This window comes from Salarias fasciatus, chromosome 19, assembly GCF_902148845.1.
Source record: "Salarias fasciatus chromosome 19, fSalaFa1.1, whole genome shotgun sequence".
Lineage (NCBI taxonomy): Eukaryota > Metazoa > Chordata > Actinopteri > Blenniiformes > Blenniidae > Salarias > Salarias fasciatus.
In genome coordinates, this window is record NC_043763.1 from 13521620 (window position 1) to 13538767 (window position 17148).

At 43.9% G+C, this 17148-nt stretch overlaps 2 protein-coding genes across 2 annotated transcripts in view; both read right to left on the minus strand.

Moving 5' to 3' along the window:
- Positions 1-6077, minus strand: part of stard9 (StAR-related lipid transfer (START) domain containing 9) — a 37453-nt gene extending 31376 nt beyond the window's left edge. The window contains exons 1-3 of the mRNA XM_030116679.1: positions 5944-6077; positions 2986-3055; positions 428-544 (exon numbers count right to left, since the gene is read on the minus strand). Coding sequence (XP_029972539.1) covers positions 428-544; positions 2986-3055; positions 5944-5990 — 234 coding nt within the window. The 5' untranslated portion in view covers positions 5991-6077. The remainder of the gene's footprint in view (positions 1-427; positions 545-2985; positions 3056-5943) is intronic.
- Positions 6078-6334: 257 nt separating this feature from the next.
- Positions 6335-16675, minus strand: cdan1 (codanin 1). Its single transcript, XM_030117419.1, has 28 exons — positions 16583-16675; positions 15371-16086; positions 15090-15290; positions 14688-14872; positions 14388-14501; positions 14219-14297; positions 14000-14120; positions 13695-13804; positions 13375-13464; positions 13185-13260; positions 12825-13030; positions 12592-12727; positions 12335-12478; positions 12055-12221; positions 11566-11647; positions 11398-11487; positions 11261-11315; positions 11031-11167; positions 10672-10775; positions 10118-10267; positions 9862-9925; positions 9690-9768; positions 8417-8649; positions 8226-8333; positions 8073-8136; positions 7744-7946; positions 7256-7363; positions 6335-7146 (listed from the first exon to the last, which is right to left on the minus strand). The coding sequence occupies exons 1-28, from the start codon at positions 16658-16660 to the stop codon at positions 7021-7023; spliced, it is 4026 nt and encodes a 1341-aa protein (XP_029973279.1). The 5' UTR covers positions 16661-16675; the 3' UTR covers positions 6335-7020.
- Positions 16676-17148: the final 473 nt, after the last annotated feature.

A 17148-nucleotide genomic window follows, 5' to 3' on the forward strand; every position in this document is an offset into this window, starting at 1 on the left:
GTGTGAAAACATACAACACCCACCCCACTTGTTGTGGTTTGTCTACAAGGACAGTGTTCCCCCAGGCTCAGGAGATAGTGTTTGCCCAGTGTCGACTTGTGGCCAAAGCTCGGATCAGCAGGCGCATCGTCTCCACCCACAACAGAGCAAATAGCAAGGCATGAAGAAGAAAAACCCTTTGGTGGATTTTCTAGTTGTCACACTAGATAAGAAGATACTTTTAACAATAAAGGCCGAAACAACTTTATGTATTGGAAACGTCTAGAATTTGTTGCTTGTATAGATCGTCAGGACATCGAGCCAAAGTATCTAAAAGCTCTTTAATGTACTGTGAATGTTAACTTCAGCTATTCTTGGACAAACTGCAACAGAAAGAGAGAAAATGAGAATATTAAACTCCGTGTCAGTCAAGGCGCTCAGTGATTACCTCCTCCTGTGAAGCGTGGTGCGGGTCTGCAGGGTCCGCCGACCAGTAACAGTAATCAAAACAAAACTCCAGAAGCTTCTCCCTGGAATCCACGGCTCCTTCTGAACGTCCATCCAACTGTCAGGAGGAAACACAAGACACTTTAATTTAAGTCCACAGGATCCCTTCCCAAATAAACAACAGATATTATGGAGTACCAAGAAGGTTTGACTATGTAAATAGTTAATTTGAGAAATGTGATTTGGAGGCATCCTTCCAGGTTTGTCACAGCAGAAGTTTTACACTGAATGTCCTCTGTGAGCCAACTGAAGGTTAAAATGCTCAGTGGCATTTAAAAAAGCAAACTATTGGTTGCATCTTGCTCACCTGACTTCTGACCCATCACTAATTACTTGATTTACTGATTAGCAAACAATCTTCAAGAGCATTATGAAACAGCAGTTACAGTACTGCATAAGGACAAACGCTTAGGAGAGACAAGATCTACACGCAATAATCTGAGAAGTGAGAGTAAATACACCGGTGATCCATAAAACAAAAAATCCCAGTGATAAAACCCAGTGGTATGGCGTTTGTTTATGAGACTTCTACAGAGCGGAATTGCAAGCAAGCTGTTTCCATTCATTTGCAACGCACTCACTCCTCCTCCTGCAGTTCTTTATTCGCCTCAGTGCGTTAACACTAAACACTTTTCTGCTTACTGTGAGCGAACCCTGGATTGATAAAGGACACCACGGCAGCAGTTGGACCCACTTGACTACAAGAGTGGCTCAGAGACACTGGCTATCGTCCAAGAGCTTTTAATAAATCACTGCGTTCAATCTATAAGCCCGCCTGAGGTCAGTGATGCTCACTGTATTCCAAGATCATTTTAAACTAAATCATTATTAGCTGCTCACTTTGACATAATTAGCAAAGAATTGAGAAAAGTCCCAGTGTCTATCAATAATATGCTGACAGTTAATGGATTTCCAATAGATGTTGATGCATATTTATCTAGTCAAAATGTGTATTAATAGGTTTTTTTTTTCTTTTTTATTCCGCCAAATTTGCAATGCATACCATTTAAATGGCCAGAATTTCTGCTTTGGATGCTTCAAGTTGTTTAGGTGACTTTAAAATACATGAAAAAAATACAAGTCACCTCACCACAGATCACTGCAGGGCATTGCATTCATTTTCAAATGTTGTTAACTGATGACATTAATGTTGTCTATGATGAATTCCGTCCTGCTTTCATTTTCTCAGTGATAAAGACTCCTAAGAGTCACACCATTTATCAATCTAGAGTTTCAGTGACTACAGCATGAGGCAAGCATTAAGCTCAGGGTATCAATTCTGTTCACAGCTGAAAGCGTGACTGCTTAACCCCACTGCACTTGTATTTAATTCAACAAAGGCGTTGTGATTATAGGAATGAACCCAGAACAACACCACTCATGGGCAAATCTCCTAAACAATAAAGCTTTGGCAGCTAAAGTTACAAAACTCACTGGGTTTTTCACACTAGTTAAGCTCAGCAAGTGTGAACTTGTGAACTTTAAATTCATCGCAAACGAAAGTTCATCCTTTACTCTTGCTGACTCCAATGTAGCAGAACTGTCCCACTTTTTATAAATAACAGTTCCCATGAGAATAAAGCAATCCGAGGAGTCTTGATCCTTTTCCATGGCAGAGGGCGACCAGATGTGGTTTGTCTCTTGTCACATCAGTCCCAACAGATCCTCTACTCCCCCACATATCTTATCCTAGACGCCTACATTCAAACCTGCATCTGTAAACAAAAAAAAAAAAAAAAAAACAGCACTGCAAGTTGAATTTCTTTCACCTTACTATAAGTTTGAATCATATTTAAACACTGAAAACTATCTTTTTTGACCACAAGTTCAGCATAACTACAGAAGTACAAGTGACTGCCAAGGAACACACAGCTTCAGCTTTGAACTCATCAACAAGAGACATGTTCCACAGATGCAGCACCGCACTGTCTGAGGGCAACGCTGCTCAACCAATCAGGCGAGGCCGCGCCGCTATCTGACGCGGCAGGTTGGTAACATGGTGACAGCGTCGGCTTACACGGGTAAGCTCACGCAGTAATTATTTCCAAATGAAAATAAGCTCACAGAAGCTCAACTGAAAAAGAAAAATGTGCTTCTCCTACAACCTCCTTGCCGACCAAATACTTTTAGCAAAGCGTAGAGCCAGACTTTACAATAAATCACTGGATTTTGTCATTAAACCTACTGGGTGTCATCAATTACAGGTTTTCTCAGTGTATCTTAAGCACATTTCAGATGTGCTGTTATTATACTGATCTGCAAAGTACTGAACGGCAGTTGTTTGACTGAAAGTCTCTCAAACCATGTGCATGGGTCTGTGTATATGAATGAGCTTAACACATATAATAAACAACAGTGACATGAAGCAGGAAAAAGTCTGATCCCAGGCTGTAAACATCCTGTCGCTGTGACAGACAGACCCACATCACTCATATTCACCCAGTTTTACCAAGAAAACAGCCTAAATAACAAAGAGCTTGTATGCATGGTTATACTCACCTTCACATTTCGGATCCTCACGAACTTATCCTCCACCTGAACAGCCAGCCTTCCTCCATCCACACTCTCCCTATGAAGATGAAATGAACAAATAAATGGCATCACTTCAGTCAACTATGAAGTGTAAGCAAACGAGGTGAAAACCGATCAAAAGGAGTAAACCAGGATGAAGAAAACAATAAATGCTTCAGCAAGAAGTAGATCTAAGGGGCACTGTTTCATGGGCAGTTTTAGAAAAGGATCAAGCCTCAACACACCTTCAGATTAGTTTGGGGATCTTTTTTGCAGCATACATAATTAAAACGATGTCCAGATAAATTTAGGCCAGTTCCACCTGACTTGAGGCCATCCTATGACAGTAACACAATAAGTCTTTGTGTGTGGGTGTGTGTGTGTGTGTGTGTGCCATGGAGTAGCCACACAAGTGGTCTGCTGGTTTTAGATTCAAGGGAAAACAGACTGTCAGGTTCTCAGGAGACTTCCTCTGAGCAGCCTGTGCCGTTTCCACACAGTCGGGAGAGTGAACAAATGTTGAACGCGCGTAATCAGGACCAGCATGTGTCTTTGCATGTGTGTAAAACAAGGTCAGCTCAGCTGTGTGTGTGTGTGTGCGCGCTTCAGAAGTTGGACCGAGCACGTCTGATGCAACGCGAGCGAAACTGGAGGCAATCACAACATGAAGCTGGGAGGATTTCGATCTCCAGGAGCGATAATGACGGCAAATGCCGCCTGTAGTGCGAATGCTCCAGCTCTCCGGTGGGGCGTGCGCACGGCGAGGAGGCTGTTGTAATCGTCAGCTCTCCCTCTGCGGTCACCGTGTGGGACTCATTCTCCCAACCCCAGCAGCGACCCAACCCAAAACCACCAACCTTCACTCTGGGGGCTCTGACCAGCACGTAGAGCGAGGCGGGATCGTGGAAAACATGAAACCTCATAAAAGATGTGTTTTGATACACACTTAAAACAAGCAATTTCACAGTTGGGCACACATGTTTCTCGTACATGCGAGATGCTCCCCACATTCTCTGGGGCGCCCGCTGAATACAATTGGCGGACTGAAACAAAGGGCTGTGCCTATCCACATGAGGAATGCTGTTAACCAGGCTGTTAATGTTATCTCTGCAACACAGCGGGCTTTTATTCAAATATATGAAGGAAGGAAATACATCCTTCACTTATAAATAGAGAAGAGCAGAGGACAGTCAGGGCCAGAAATCTGGAAGGATGGATTTGCATGACAGTGAAGTTTAGATATAGAAAAGATCTTTTGTCATGTAAAATACCTGGAAGAGCAGTTGAAAGAATCATTGTCCAGCCTGAATAATGCTTTGTTATGCTCCTCCACGAGCCTTCACATTAAGTAACCCAGCAAAGCTTCAAAGTAATTCAGTGTACTCCTATAGAGACTCCATGCAATATACCTCAAGAGCCAACAGACCTATTATTCAACATGCTGTAGCAATTTGCTGGATAATGTACAGAGGTACTCCAGTGGAGAAAAGCAACTTTACAACCAATTTGTGTTTCTTTGCTATTTTAACAGATTTCACAGCACTGAGTGGAAATATTGTCCTATAAAAACCTCCAACTAAACTTCTAGAACAGACCAAACTAAACCAATTCTTTTTTCCATTCAGTGTAATTTGCCTATTAAGTATTGAAAAACTGAACTGTAAAACCTAAATTAAAAGTAGTTTAAAAGAAAGTTTCCAAAGATACCACACGTCAGGCTGTGATTTAGCAACATCTGGTATGTTGTAGCACTTAAAGCTAAATATATCACCTAATTTTTACAATGTATAGTTACACTGAGACTAAAAACTGAGAATATGTAATACATTGTCACGAAGAAAAGTGATGAAATTCAATAGATTTCTTTTTCTAAAAAGTACACAAATTTAAGAAGAAATCTTTGAGGTGTTGAACATACTTTTTTGAGAATCAACAATAAATATGGAGACCATCATGGTTGAGTTAAACCAATTCTTTACACTGTAGTTATTCTTAAACTGCCTTTTCATTCATGAAATAAAAAATAAATAAATAACAAACACTGTCATATTATTCAGTAGAATGACAATACACACAGAATCTTGCTGATTCCACTCATTGATCTTTTCAGTGAGTGCTGGCATCTCAAGACTGCTTTGTCCTGCAGGTTATCAGGCATGATCTCCACCTGAAATGCTGAAATGCAACCCAGCACACACACAAACTCAGTCTAATCATTTAACCTGTTTCAAACTAAAAGCAGTACATGTGATCTGACAGGTAAGACAATGAGGATGTCAATCATTGGCTTGAATTATGACTTTAGCAATAAATTGACAACAAAAAGCACAGGAGCAGACAAAGTCATAGTCTAAAGTTTGGACCTTCAAGTTATCAATGAATGTTACAGCACTTTTAAAGCCACTTGAATTAATGTCAGTGACTTTTCTTGGTCGCAGAGACACAATCAATGGTCGTTTAGTCCAGTTAGTTGGCCATTAAAACACAACAGAGGCTGATTCACTCGTGCCGTTTTGAATGAATCACAACAAAACTTGCAATTAGAAAAGCCATTAAAGCGGATTATTGCGGCGGGAAGAGAAACGGCAGCATTTAAACACCGTAAAGGTGATTTCTGAGCGGCTCCACGCAGCGTGGCTCAGTCATCTGGAGCACTGACAGCCACAGTTGTCATTTCTCACCAAGCGCACCACTTCTGCTTTCAGCTAGCTAACATGCTACAGCGGCGATTATTTAATACCAGTTCAACTTAAAGAAAGAAAAAAAATAAAAGAGATGAAACAAAGTGAAATATGAGAAGAGTATTGTGTTAGTACACAAAGCGGCACACACTCGCTAAACCCGACAGAAACTTTACAAATAAAAAAAGAAAAAAACATTATGAAGAAGCCCATTGTTAAATTAGCTATTAGTTATTCGCTTATTAACAGTTTAAAGCCGCGTTACCTTGCGGTGAGAGGACGGACTCGAATGGCAACTTTAACATTTGCCATGACGCTTTCGCGGTCTTTTCACGCTCTCATCTGGTGTCGAGTCACATTTCTCTGGCGAGCACGGCGAGCTCGGTCGTATATCACTCGGATAAACTTGTCCGGTTATCCGCTGCGGCTCCAGCCATCAGCCATCACCCTCCAGCCGCCCCGCCGCGCCTCCAAAAAACTCTCAGCCGCCGACTGAAACTTCCGGCCGGCCAGACACGGGAGGGGAGGGCGGGGAGGCTGCTGGACCCTCCTCCACTCGCTCCACATTTAAATAGCTTTGCATGTCTGTCACTGTTCAAATCCCTTTATTATTCTGACCGATATCAATAATTAACGCCCAGACATTCGCGTTCAGCTTTACATGTTTATTGTTGCTTATTTTAACTCTGTGAGCAGCATTATAAAATATTTAAATTTAAAAGCAGCTAGGAATACAGTGCTGGTTCAACATGAACGGAAAACAATCACAAATACAAATCCTTGCATTCATGAAAATAGGCATGCTTTCACTAGTGATGTGGTCAAAGGCTGTGTGTGTGTATCACGCTTTTCTCTGTTGTCTCTTAAAATTAAGGAATCACAACTTTAAAAACAAAACCTTTCATGGGATTTTTGTCAACCTTCACTTGTGTTGTGTTAATGATGTGCAATTCTTTTGAAAAAAACAAAAGTCTGGCCTACAACTGTTTAGACAGTAACCAGCTGATTTTTCTCTTCTTTTTCGGGACTCCCATGGATCCTGAAAGACAGATGGCGTTGGCCCTGACGGACGGGGTTTTCTGGTTTTTTTACATGCACATCGGCCCTAGAGCAGACGACTTTATAAAAGCCTGCTCGCCCTCCCCGGGTTGAGAACACAAGTCTGAGGCTAAACTGTGGCTGTGAAACAGATTCGATGCCCTGTGCAGACAAAACCGGTCAACAACAGCAAAAAAAAAAAGTCAGTGTGAATTTCCTCCCTCCTGTGCAACAAAGTGGCAGATGTGACATGAAACACTGTTGGGGAGGAATCAGACACAGGCTGCATGGGGCAGTGTTGTTGTCACGTAGCTCCCTCTACTGTCTGAGGTGCGATCAACAGCACGTCCAGGTCGCCTTGCGGCTCAGCCGGCGGCGGCGGAGGCGGCTCTGCGGCGTGTGACGGCAACTGGAAGTTTTCTATCAGCTCCTGGAAGAGGACAGGAACAGGAGAATGGAAGAGTCACGGAGGTTAAATCACTTGTGAGAGAAATAATTCCCACAGAATGCATGATGACAGCAGAGGACTGAACCCTTACTGCTGGCAAGGCCAAGTCTGTTAGCTTCTTCCAATGAGATACGACCTCTTCCTCGCTCAGAACTCCTCTGTCAACCAGCCTTCTTACCAGGAACAGGTAGTTCTTCAGCTGCAAACACAAAAAAAGTAAAGCAAAAGGTTAAATACAAGGACCTCGAAATGACTTTCAAAGAAATTATTGCTTTCAGAAAAGGTTAATACGAGTGAAAAAGACTATTTCAGAGAATCTGGACCAGACAAAACTGAGCAAAACATCAGCGAGAGAGAAAAAGGTACAAAACATAATAAACCGATGATATTGCTTTGATGGGACTTTTTTTTTTCTTTTTTTTTTTTACATCATCCAGTTAACATATGATAATTTCAGTTTTCTAGTTGTAAGATGAAACGAGCACAGCTCTGTCTTTAGGGAGCGATTAAAGCCCAGCCGAGGAGTGTGTGAGGGTCACGGCATCCTCATTAATATTTCTGTATCTGTCACAGTCGTACCTCCGTGTCGCTGGCCTTCAGGACGGCCGTGACGGTGAGCGGGGCGAAGAGCAGGTGGAGCGGGGCGGCGGAGCAGCGGTGCTCCCTCCACAGCTCGGCGAGCTGCTCCAGCAGAGCCGTGACAGGAGGCTCTGACCCCGGACAGGGACCCGCGGCGGGCTCGCTGCACCCTGACGGAGGCAGCACCGGCAGCTCTGCAGACACTGCACACACACAAACAGCTCGGCTTGGTACTCAGTGGTAAAAATTTACATTTGAGCAGAGGGACCACGTTTTGAAAGACAAAAAATATTTAATGGAGCGATAACAAGTTATTAAAGGACTCTCACCCAGTCTGCAGGCCAGAATTACAGTGGAACTGAGCAGCATCTGCTCTGACACTCCGGTCTGGAACTAAGCAAGGAGGTAAAAAGAAAGACGAAAAATAGCTCAGCAGTGTCCAAAACATGACTCTTTTTGTTTGGCTTGTATTATTTCTGTACCTTTCTGCAGGCCAGTGTGCCTCCCACTCTCTGCAGGAGAGCGGTGAGCTGCGAGCCGGTCGGCAGCTCCTCATCAGTCCTGGGGCCCACGGCGACGCTCAGCACCTCCTACAGTCAATAATGAAATATCAGAAGGTTCAGTTCAGAAAGTTGATAATTAAGACCAAAAATAATCAAAACACCCTAAATACCTTTATCTCAATGAGAATGTCTGAGGGACGAGAAGCGCCGTGGTCGCAGGACGGAGGGCAGGACGTCGACGTCTCGCCCTCGTTTTCTTGTTTCCTCTTCGGAGCGGCGGGCCGATCTCGGGGGACGGCCTCGGCCGCAGGTCTGTCCACGTCGGCGGGATCGGAGGCGGGCGGGGAACCGAGGGCCTTCATCACACGGTCGTACCGGCTCTTCCACTCTCGTCGCACGAGCGCTTCACAGTGACAGCAGAGACAAATATTAGAAAAGAGTCCCTGGGGAGTCATTTAAACCTTAGACGCACTGAGAGCATCAGTCCATTAACGGATCAGATTGTTGCTTCTGCATCTTCACTCGACATCTTTCAGGTACGTTACTCCGAGAGGCCCGGTGTCGTATTACCTTAGAACAGAACTTTTCTGATCACCGGAGCCCTTTTAGCTCCTTCTCTACCACTCAGCACCATCCTACTTGAATTACAAAACAATCATTTAACTGTAACGTTCTATCCGATTAGAGTCGCAGCCGATCCCGGCTGACTGTGGGTGAAAGCAGAACACACTCAGTCCATCACAGGACAAACGCACACATGGCATGCACAGTTACAGGAATCACCAGATCAGTTCAGATGTGTGTTTTTGGTCTTTGGGAGTAAATCAGAGTACCCAGAGATAACCTGCACACTCAGCACGGAAAGCACCAAACCTCCACCACAAGGCTGCCAACGGTGCGGCCTGAACAGCAAACCATACTTAAAGTAATTTATAATGCAGCAAATGAGTCTGCTCACAATAAATTTCACAGTTTCCAGCTAAGACTATCCTTTTTTAGGATTTATGAATACTGAGCTGCGGTCTGAAACTCAACATTAATCACATACAGAGAAAGTCGCCAAGGTGGAAAGTGATGTATATTTTAATTGGAAATCAAACTGAAATAAACTGAAGTGTTAGAGTACCTTTATCATGGAAAAAATATATATATATCAAAACAAAACAGAAGAAACCATTATTTTCATGTCGTTTTTACGACAATATAAAACCGGCATTATTTCCTGTAAATAGTTCCAAAAAATGAGGCCTAATATTCAGCTTCAGGTATTCTGCATAACAGCACTGGAGCCTCAGAAACAAGATGAGACACACAACTAAACCACTGAACTGCTCAGTTTAAACATGAACAGAATGTCATTGCTTCTAGATTGCTACAAAAATTCTAGTTTTTTAATTATTAATCTAACAAGACAAATTTTGCTGCGTGATTTGTAATACTTACCTGTGATGTTGGCAGACAGCCAGCTGCAGGCCTTTTCTGCCGCAAGACGGATGGTGATGTTTTCAGCTGTGCTCAGGACCTACAGAAAAAACAGATTCAGCGTCTTAGATCTGCATGCAGCAACACCATGGAAGTGTTTTTATCTTTGCTTCATATTACGATTTGAACTTACAGCTGGAGACGTCTCAACGGGAAGCAGTATCCTGATGGCTTCGGGACTCTTCTCGTAGCAAAATCTGGATTTAAGACAAAGTCGTTCCATAAAAAAAGTGCAGATACATTTAAAAAAAAATCGGTACTTTTTTAAAATTGTGTTTGTAAAACCGTGACAAAATCCAAAACACACTGTAAAAAGTGATGATTGCCACAAAATGCTGATTTGCACTGAAATATAACAGCAGGAAACCAGTTAAAAGTCGGCATCGTACCTGGTGGCTCGTGTTAAGGCCTCCAAGCCGGACTCACACAGCTGAGCGCAGATGGAGTCGTAGAGTTTTGACGGGTTGGAGCTCGGCAGCCCCAGTCCGTCTCTCAGCATCTTCTCTCCTTTCTCCACCAACTCGCTCACTAAGGTGGCTCTGTTGAAGTTCACACATTAGAAAAAAGCTTTTAATAGAAAACACTGGAAAAAGAAATTTTAATGAGGTTGAAAACATGTTTGGCTTTTATTTTATTTGATTAAATCCATCTGAAGACAAGGCAGGGATCTTGCTGCCAGCATATGAGGGAGCTGTAAAGCCTCACTATTGAATGATCTCTGGCCTCTTAGGTAGTAAACCAACCACGGTTAAAGGTGATTACTCACTACTCTCCAAGTCCTTTTCAATTCCAAAAGATAATTCGATAGAGGACTGGTCAAAGCAACATAAAGCGATGTGAACGCTGCGGCTGATTTGGGAATCAATGGCTTGAAAAATCTGTAAATCTCACTGCTCGTGTGAAGCCATCTTGGGCGGGCGACCCTCGGCTCTGCGGTACTCACTTCATGTGCTTGACGGCGTTGGATCCGACCCGCTCGGCAACGAACTCCACGGTGCGGCGCAGCGACGGCGGCTGGTTGTGGAAGAAGGCTTGTTCCAGATCCACCTGAAACATTGCAGCAAATCAACTGTCAATGATGCCAATTTTATGAAGTTACAAGTAGAAAAATCATGTTTTCAGTTTCACTGAAAGAGTGGATCAGAAAATACAGTAACAATGGAAGCAATGATACGCCTCTCCAGAAACTCAAAAACGTTCATGGTCACAGGAAAAAGTTAAATACACTTTGAAATTCTCTATTTTCATAGCACACTGCACAGGGTTTATTATCCGAGGAGAAATCCCTGCTTGTTGATTCACCTGGAGCTTCTGCTGCGACCTGTTAACAGTCGGCGTGTCCTTGAGCTCGGCGGAGGTGGGAGTAATCTTCCGGATGATTCCCCCGCTCTTCGCCGTGCTTCCAGAAACAAAGGCAGCGAGGAGTTTACGAAACTCGCCTGGTCGGAGGGAATAAAAAAAAAAAAAGGGGACATCAATTCACAGAACGTACGAGTAAATTTCACCCATGATGCAAGATATGTTTAACTTACCGAGAAATGGGCAGCAGGTATAGAGAAGCTGCTGATCCACCAATGGAATACAATCCTGCAAGTAAATAAGTAGCGACCCTGTTAAACACACGGCGATGTGAAACAGTGATACCCGAGTCACCTGTTGATTCACTTACGAGGCCAACAGCGTTGGCATTGCTTTCCTCTAACTGGGCCACGTCAGTGAACTCACTGGTGAAGAAGATGTCCTCTGGAATGACGGGGATCTGCACGACGACACAAAGAGTTACGACTAGACGCTATAATACACTATAAATGAGAGGAAATTAAAGTTATGTTCTCACCTGAAAGAGCCACCCTAACACAGACACCATCAGGACCTTGTTGAGGTAACACATTTCTTCACATCTGCCCAGCTGCATTTTCCTGCAATCGGCAACATTTTCATTTCGATTCAAAACAAAACAAATGTTAAAAAAAAGTTTTAACTAATTACATCGCTATTAAATAAATCACTATTTATTATTCTGTGAATTAAAACAAACTGTTTGCATTTGAAATGGCAGATGAACACCAGCTTCCATTTATCCAAATTAAACACTTCAATAACAACTGAATTATTTCATTAGCAAATGTTATTTTTAGTCCAGAAAAAAGACCAATTATTCACATTAAGACAAAAAAAAGGTTTTTAATTTAAAACAACTGTCGAGTAATTTACTGATTAACCAGGTTCATTTAATTTGAATTAGCAGCGTTTTTACGCACAACAGCGCTGAGGCTTTGTGACTTTATTCAACAACAGCAGAAATAAAACACGAGCGGAGACCTACTTGTAAAGCAGAAGCAGCGTGCCCAGCGCCGTCCTGTAGCAGAGCAGCAGGGGGCCGACGAAGTCCAGCATGGAGAGGAACTCCACCAGCCAGGGCACGGTGAGGATGGTGCGCCGCCGCCTCAGACTGCTCTGCAACACGGCACACACGTCCAGCACCGGAGCGCTCTGTGGGGCAAAGACAGCGAGTCACTCCTACACCACAACTCAAATGCTTTTTTTGTTGGCTGCATTTAAATCGTTCCTGAATAACAGGCATTTAAGAAATGGAGATTTGTGACCTTGCTGCGCAGCGCTACGGCGCTGTCCCGTATTTCTCTGGACGGTCTGTCGCATGTTTGGTACGGCAGGAAAGAAATGAATCCCAGAAACTTAGCGAGGAGGCGAGAGAGGAGGAGCACTGAGGAGAAGCGCTGCTTCTCATCCTGAAAACAGATTTAAATGATGAAAAGCACAAAGTTTAGCCTCCATTGAGGAACACAAGGCAAACGAGGCACAAGCAAAAACATGCAAACTCAACAGACGACAAGCGGCCTACCTGCTGCTCCATGTCTCCATCTTCATCCTCCTCTCCCTCCCCGATGGGAGGAGGAGGGGGGCTCAGGATGGACACCTCGTCCAGCTGGAGGAGCTGCTGACACAGGCTGTCCTGGAGGTGCTGGTTCAGCTGACAGCTGCAAAAAAAAAAAAAAAAAAAAAAAAAAAAGAACCTTTCTTAAATACAAACTGGTTCAGAATAGTGTTCCTTTATTCCTTTAAGCGTCTTCTCACCAGCTCGCCGTCTTGATAAAGTCCCTGAAGAACTCCTGGTGACCGGGGAAGGACGGCGGAGGACAGGGCCCAACGACTCCATGAGGCTGAATGAGACGTTCTTCGAGACGCTTCAGGCGCCCCAAACCGTCAGCTCCCAGCATGCCGAGCAGGTCGGCGTCGGGGGCGTCCGCGGAGGAGCTGTTCACACGGGGACCTTTACACATCTATGGAAAAGGGACAATTCAAAGCTTCACTCCAGCAAGGCTGTGAAATACAATCGGTCACGGTTCTGTGAGGAAGCTGCTCGGCGAGAAGAGCATCGGACAGAAAGATTTAGAATAAAAAAAGAGGCGTTTGAGGAAGAGGTGGCGGGGCTACCTGCACCAGCTGTTTCAGAAACAGGCGGGCAAAATGGGAATGGTTTCCCGCAGAGGTCAGCTGACTCATCATTCCTCTGGAAGACAAGACAGGATAACAAGTACTTCATGGGACGCAGAAAACATTTGATGCTCAATCGAAGTCGATTCATTTTAAAAAAAAGCTTTAGCAAATGTCTACTTGGACTCACCTGATCCGACTTCCAAGAGCAGCGTCGAAACCCCACCCTGGCTCCTTGTGAGAGTCCTCCCACTCACGCAGCACCTCATAAAAAATGTCTCTGGGAAAAGATGGCAAATGTCACAAACATGAGGAAAATAATCTCCTTTAAATGATAATTCCATTACTCAATAATTTTTAAAAGAGAAAATGTGAAAAGTAGGTCATATTAGGCAGTTTAATGCTTTTCTTATGATGTGAAAGACACACTGGTTTTACAGTACAGAAGTGCTGGGTTGGTGTCTTCATGAAAAAGCAGTTCATGACAAAATAATTAAAATAGAGATTCACCTCTGTTTTTTAAAGGTGTGAAAAGCCTTGTCACTACCAAAGTTGGACCGGTTGTCAGTGGCAGGCTGGAATGGGACCGAGTGAATGAAAGTGGACACTGAAGGAGAGATCTGGAACACAAAGAAAAACCTGAAGCTACACCCAAACAATTACTACACATCAATACAGGTATTATTTTATCAGACAGAAGAGTTCCTGAACACAATGTATTTTAAGCAGAACAAAAATTGTTACAAATGTCTCAAAACAAAATTCCAACAAGTGCAGCTATTTAAACAGAAGCAATCGAGTGATAAGAGCTTCACCTTGGCTGTGCTCCTGTCCTGAGCCTGAATGAGACGCTCCCTGAGATCTGGAGAGAAAGACGCCACCCGTTCGTTCTCTGCCAGCAGACGCAAGGTGCACTTATCCAAATGAGCAACCAGCCTGAAAAGCCACCAGAACGAGAGCAATGAAGCACTGCAGCAATTAAAGCAACGGCGGCTATTCAGTGGGAATATAAATAAGAGGAGTCCAACACTCACTGAAACTGATTCTCCAGAACCTTCACTGCAAAATACACACAGTTGTGCACTTGTCTTAAGTAACATCTTTCCAGAACTTCTGAAGTAGGGAAACAAAAACCACAGTGTCAACTGACTTCAAATGACAGCAATATAAATACTGTAAAGTTTGGGATTAAAAATGTCAAACCTGGCTCAACAGCACGCAAACCTTCTTGGTCTTCATCGTTATTGTGAGCAGACCAAGACGTCAACAACTGCATCACAAAGAAAAGCTCCAGGAAAATATTGGGAACCAGGTTTTCTGCAAAACAGACAGGAACTTTTTAGTGTCTAAATATATAACAATGTGTCAAAAATGTCAATTTGAAAGCTTTCCATGCTTCACTATAGTTAATATAGCTTCTTGGTTCTATATAAAGTTGCCTGACTGTGGGTGTAAACAACAAGCTACATATTAGCTCATCACCACCACCTTGTGGGCATTTACCAGAAATGCAGGTACAGTAAAGGTTTGCCAGAAGATCCAGCTCTGAGGCGAACGTGACTTTGGACGGCTCAGGACAAGTTGCCTGAGAATCCATCGTAACTGCAGATCTCAGCTCCGTCTTCGTTGGGGTGCAAGGCTCCAGAGGAGAAGGTGAAGGAGAGCCAACCTGCTGGGCACGCTTTGTCCTGGCAGAAAAAAAAGTCTCAATCACTAAAAGGCATAAGTGCGTTTCAAAAAAAAAGAAAAAAGCAGAGGATGACACAGAAATGTATACAAGATTACACTTACATCTCATCATGGAGACACCACCAAACACTAATACATACCTACATGTACATCTAAGTAAAAGACTTTTAAATTGTGTATTTTCATTGGGAAATAAACTTGACTTTGGGCACTTACTTCTCCTGCTTTAGTAACTCCCTCTCCTGCTGAAGACTTAAAGGACTGACCAGTGTCACTGCTTTTTCAAGTGACTCGTCTCCAGACGGTGAGCTGGATATTTTACTCAACGGGGTGGACGTGAAACAGCTTTTTGGTTTGGAGTGAAGCCGCTCTGTGCTGACTGGTGTTGGATTTATCCTCCTTGATGGCTTGGACGTCCTAAACAAGAACACAACCTGTCAGACAGTTGAAAGAAAGATAATCAACACAAAGCCACCGGGATCATCGTGTGTACTCACGAAAACGAAGAAGTCGGTGTTGAACCAACTGGAGGGAAGTCTTCCAAGTTGTTCAAATTAAGCTGAGCGACAGATGGAGGTGAAATCTGCTCATTTATCTTGCCATATCCACCTCCTCCACCTCTTGCTGCTCTCCTTCCTCCAGTCTCCCATCGCACAGCTTCACCATCGGCAGAGTGGCCTCCCCGCCCTCCTCCATGTTTCACATGTCCCCCCAGCGTGGTGTTGGCACCGCCTTTTCTGCGACCTCTCTGCAAGTGGACGTTCAGGCTGTGCTGGAGCTCAGGAGGAGAAACAATGTAGTCCCCCAGGCTCACCCTGTGGCCGACCCTGGGCTCAGAGCCTGAGGGTCTGGAGGCAGGGCTCCATGTCGTAGAAAAAGAGGGACTGCTAAAGGCACTGATCCCACCCAGGCAGTGCGATGCAGACTGAGCAGCTGCATCCCACTCAGCTCCAGGTGACACTGGAGAAAACAGCTGGACCCGGCTGGCGCCCCGAGATCCAACACCACCACCTGCAGACCTGCAAGCCCTTCTGTCTGGCAATCCTTGGGTGGCTGCTGGTGGCCTGGGACGGATGGGTGTTTTGGCAGGCGTGGTGGGACCATGAGTAAGAGCTTGACTGCTCTGATCTCTGAGAAAGTTCAAAAGAAAAGGCACAAACTCCTGTTTATGAACGGCCACTCCGGATTCACTGAACGGTCTCTCATCACCATGCTGTTGAAAAGAGAAAAACAAAATTATAGTAAAACACATTGTGACAAATGTAAGTGTTGATCTAATATGGCTCAGATTATTGACACTCTTTTAATTTGTCATGCAAGTAACGCAGAGTAAAAATCGTTTGGCTTCAGGGCATGTTTTCAGAATCCAAGTATGTATTTATGCTAGCAAGTCATGCAATGGCTAGCATCTGCTAATCCGAGCGATCGTTTTTCGACAATAAAAAATAATAAAGGTGACAATGCATAATGTTAGGATGAGTCTCGCATTGACGTGAACTTTTTCCCTGAAAAAGGAGAGGTTTCGTAACGCAGCGTGTGGTCTGAAGTGCATCTGATCCAGGTCGCAGTGAGCATGGCTGGTTAGCTCGGCAGCTAAAAGTTTTGTTTACAATCACTCGTCAGCCGTGTCATCTCACAAAACAGGGCACGAGGCCATGGTCCTACAGCGGCGGGCGCTCCTGCAGCGACGCAAGTCGTTTCGAACCTACCCCGGAGTTTTTCAGCCACTCCACGACCTTTTTATTATCCACTCTGCGCGACAGCGTCGATTCCAAAAGAGCCGCCATTCTGTGCGGGAGCTGCGCGGCTGAACGACTGAGGAGGAGGGGGCGTGGTCAGCCAGTACGCAGCCGCGCAGCGAGTGACGTCAGCATGACGTATGGGATGGAGTGGGAGGGCACGTGGACAAATCAAAATAATGGAGGTAGGTTCTCCATGCTTTCTCTGGATTTCACAATGTATCATTTCGCCTTCAATCTACTGTCAATGACGTGATGTAAGGATTCTTAATTGATACAAAAATAAAAAAATACGGTTTCGTCAAATTTATCTGATTTTGCTCGGATTGCAAAATGTAATAACCTCCAACAATTACAACATGAGGTAGAAGTTTATTTCTTGTAAATTAATTTACAAAATTTTGAATAAAAGGGAACTAGTTAGTGTTGTTTAAGCACTGTCTGATTTATTTAGTTGTGTCAAGGGAATTTAACACATTTGTGTCATTAAGAGAAACACTTTAAGAAATAAGTGTCATCTAAATAAGACAAATTCT

Bases quoted from the DNA above. Each gene is read 5' to 3' on its own strand.
- cdan1 (XM_030117419.1), bottom strand. From the start codon at position 16,660: ATGGCGGCTCTTTTGGAATCGACGCTGTCGCGCAGAGTGGATAATAAA. The intron at 13,465-13,694 runs GTGAATCTCTAT...ATCTTTTCCCAG, and splicing joins CACACCTTTAAAAAACAGAG to AGACATTTTTTATGAGGTGC. The intron at 13,031-13,184 runs GTAGCCCCGCCA...CCTTTTCCATAG, and splicing joins TTCTGAAACAGCTGGTGCAG to ATGTGTAAAGGTCCCCGTGT.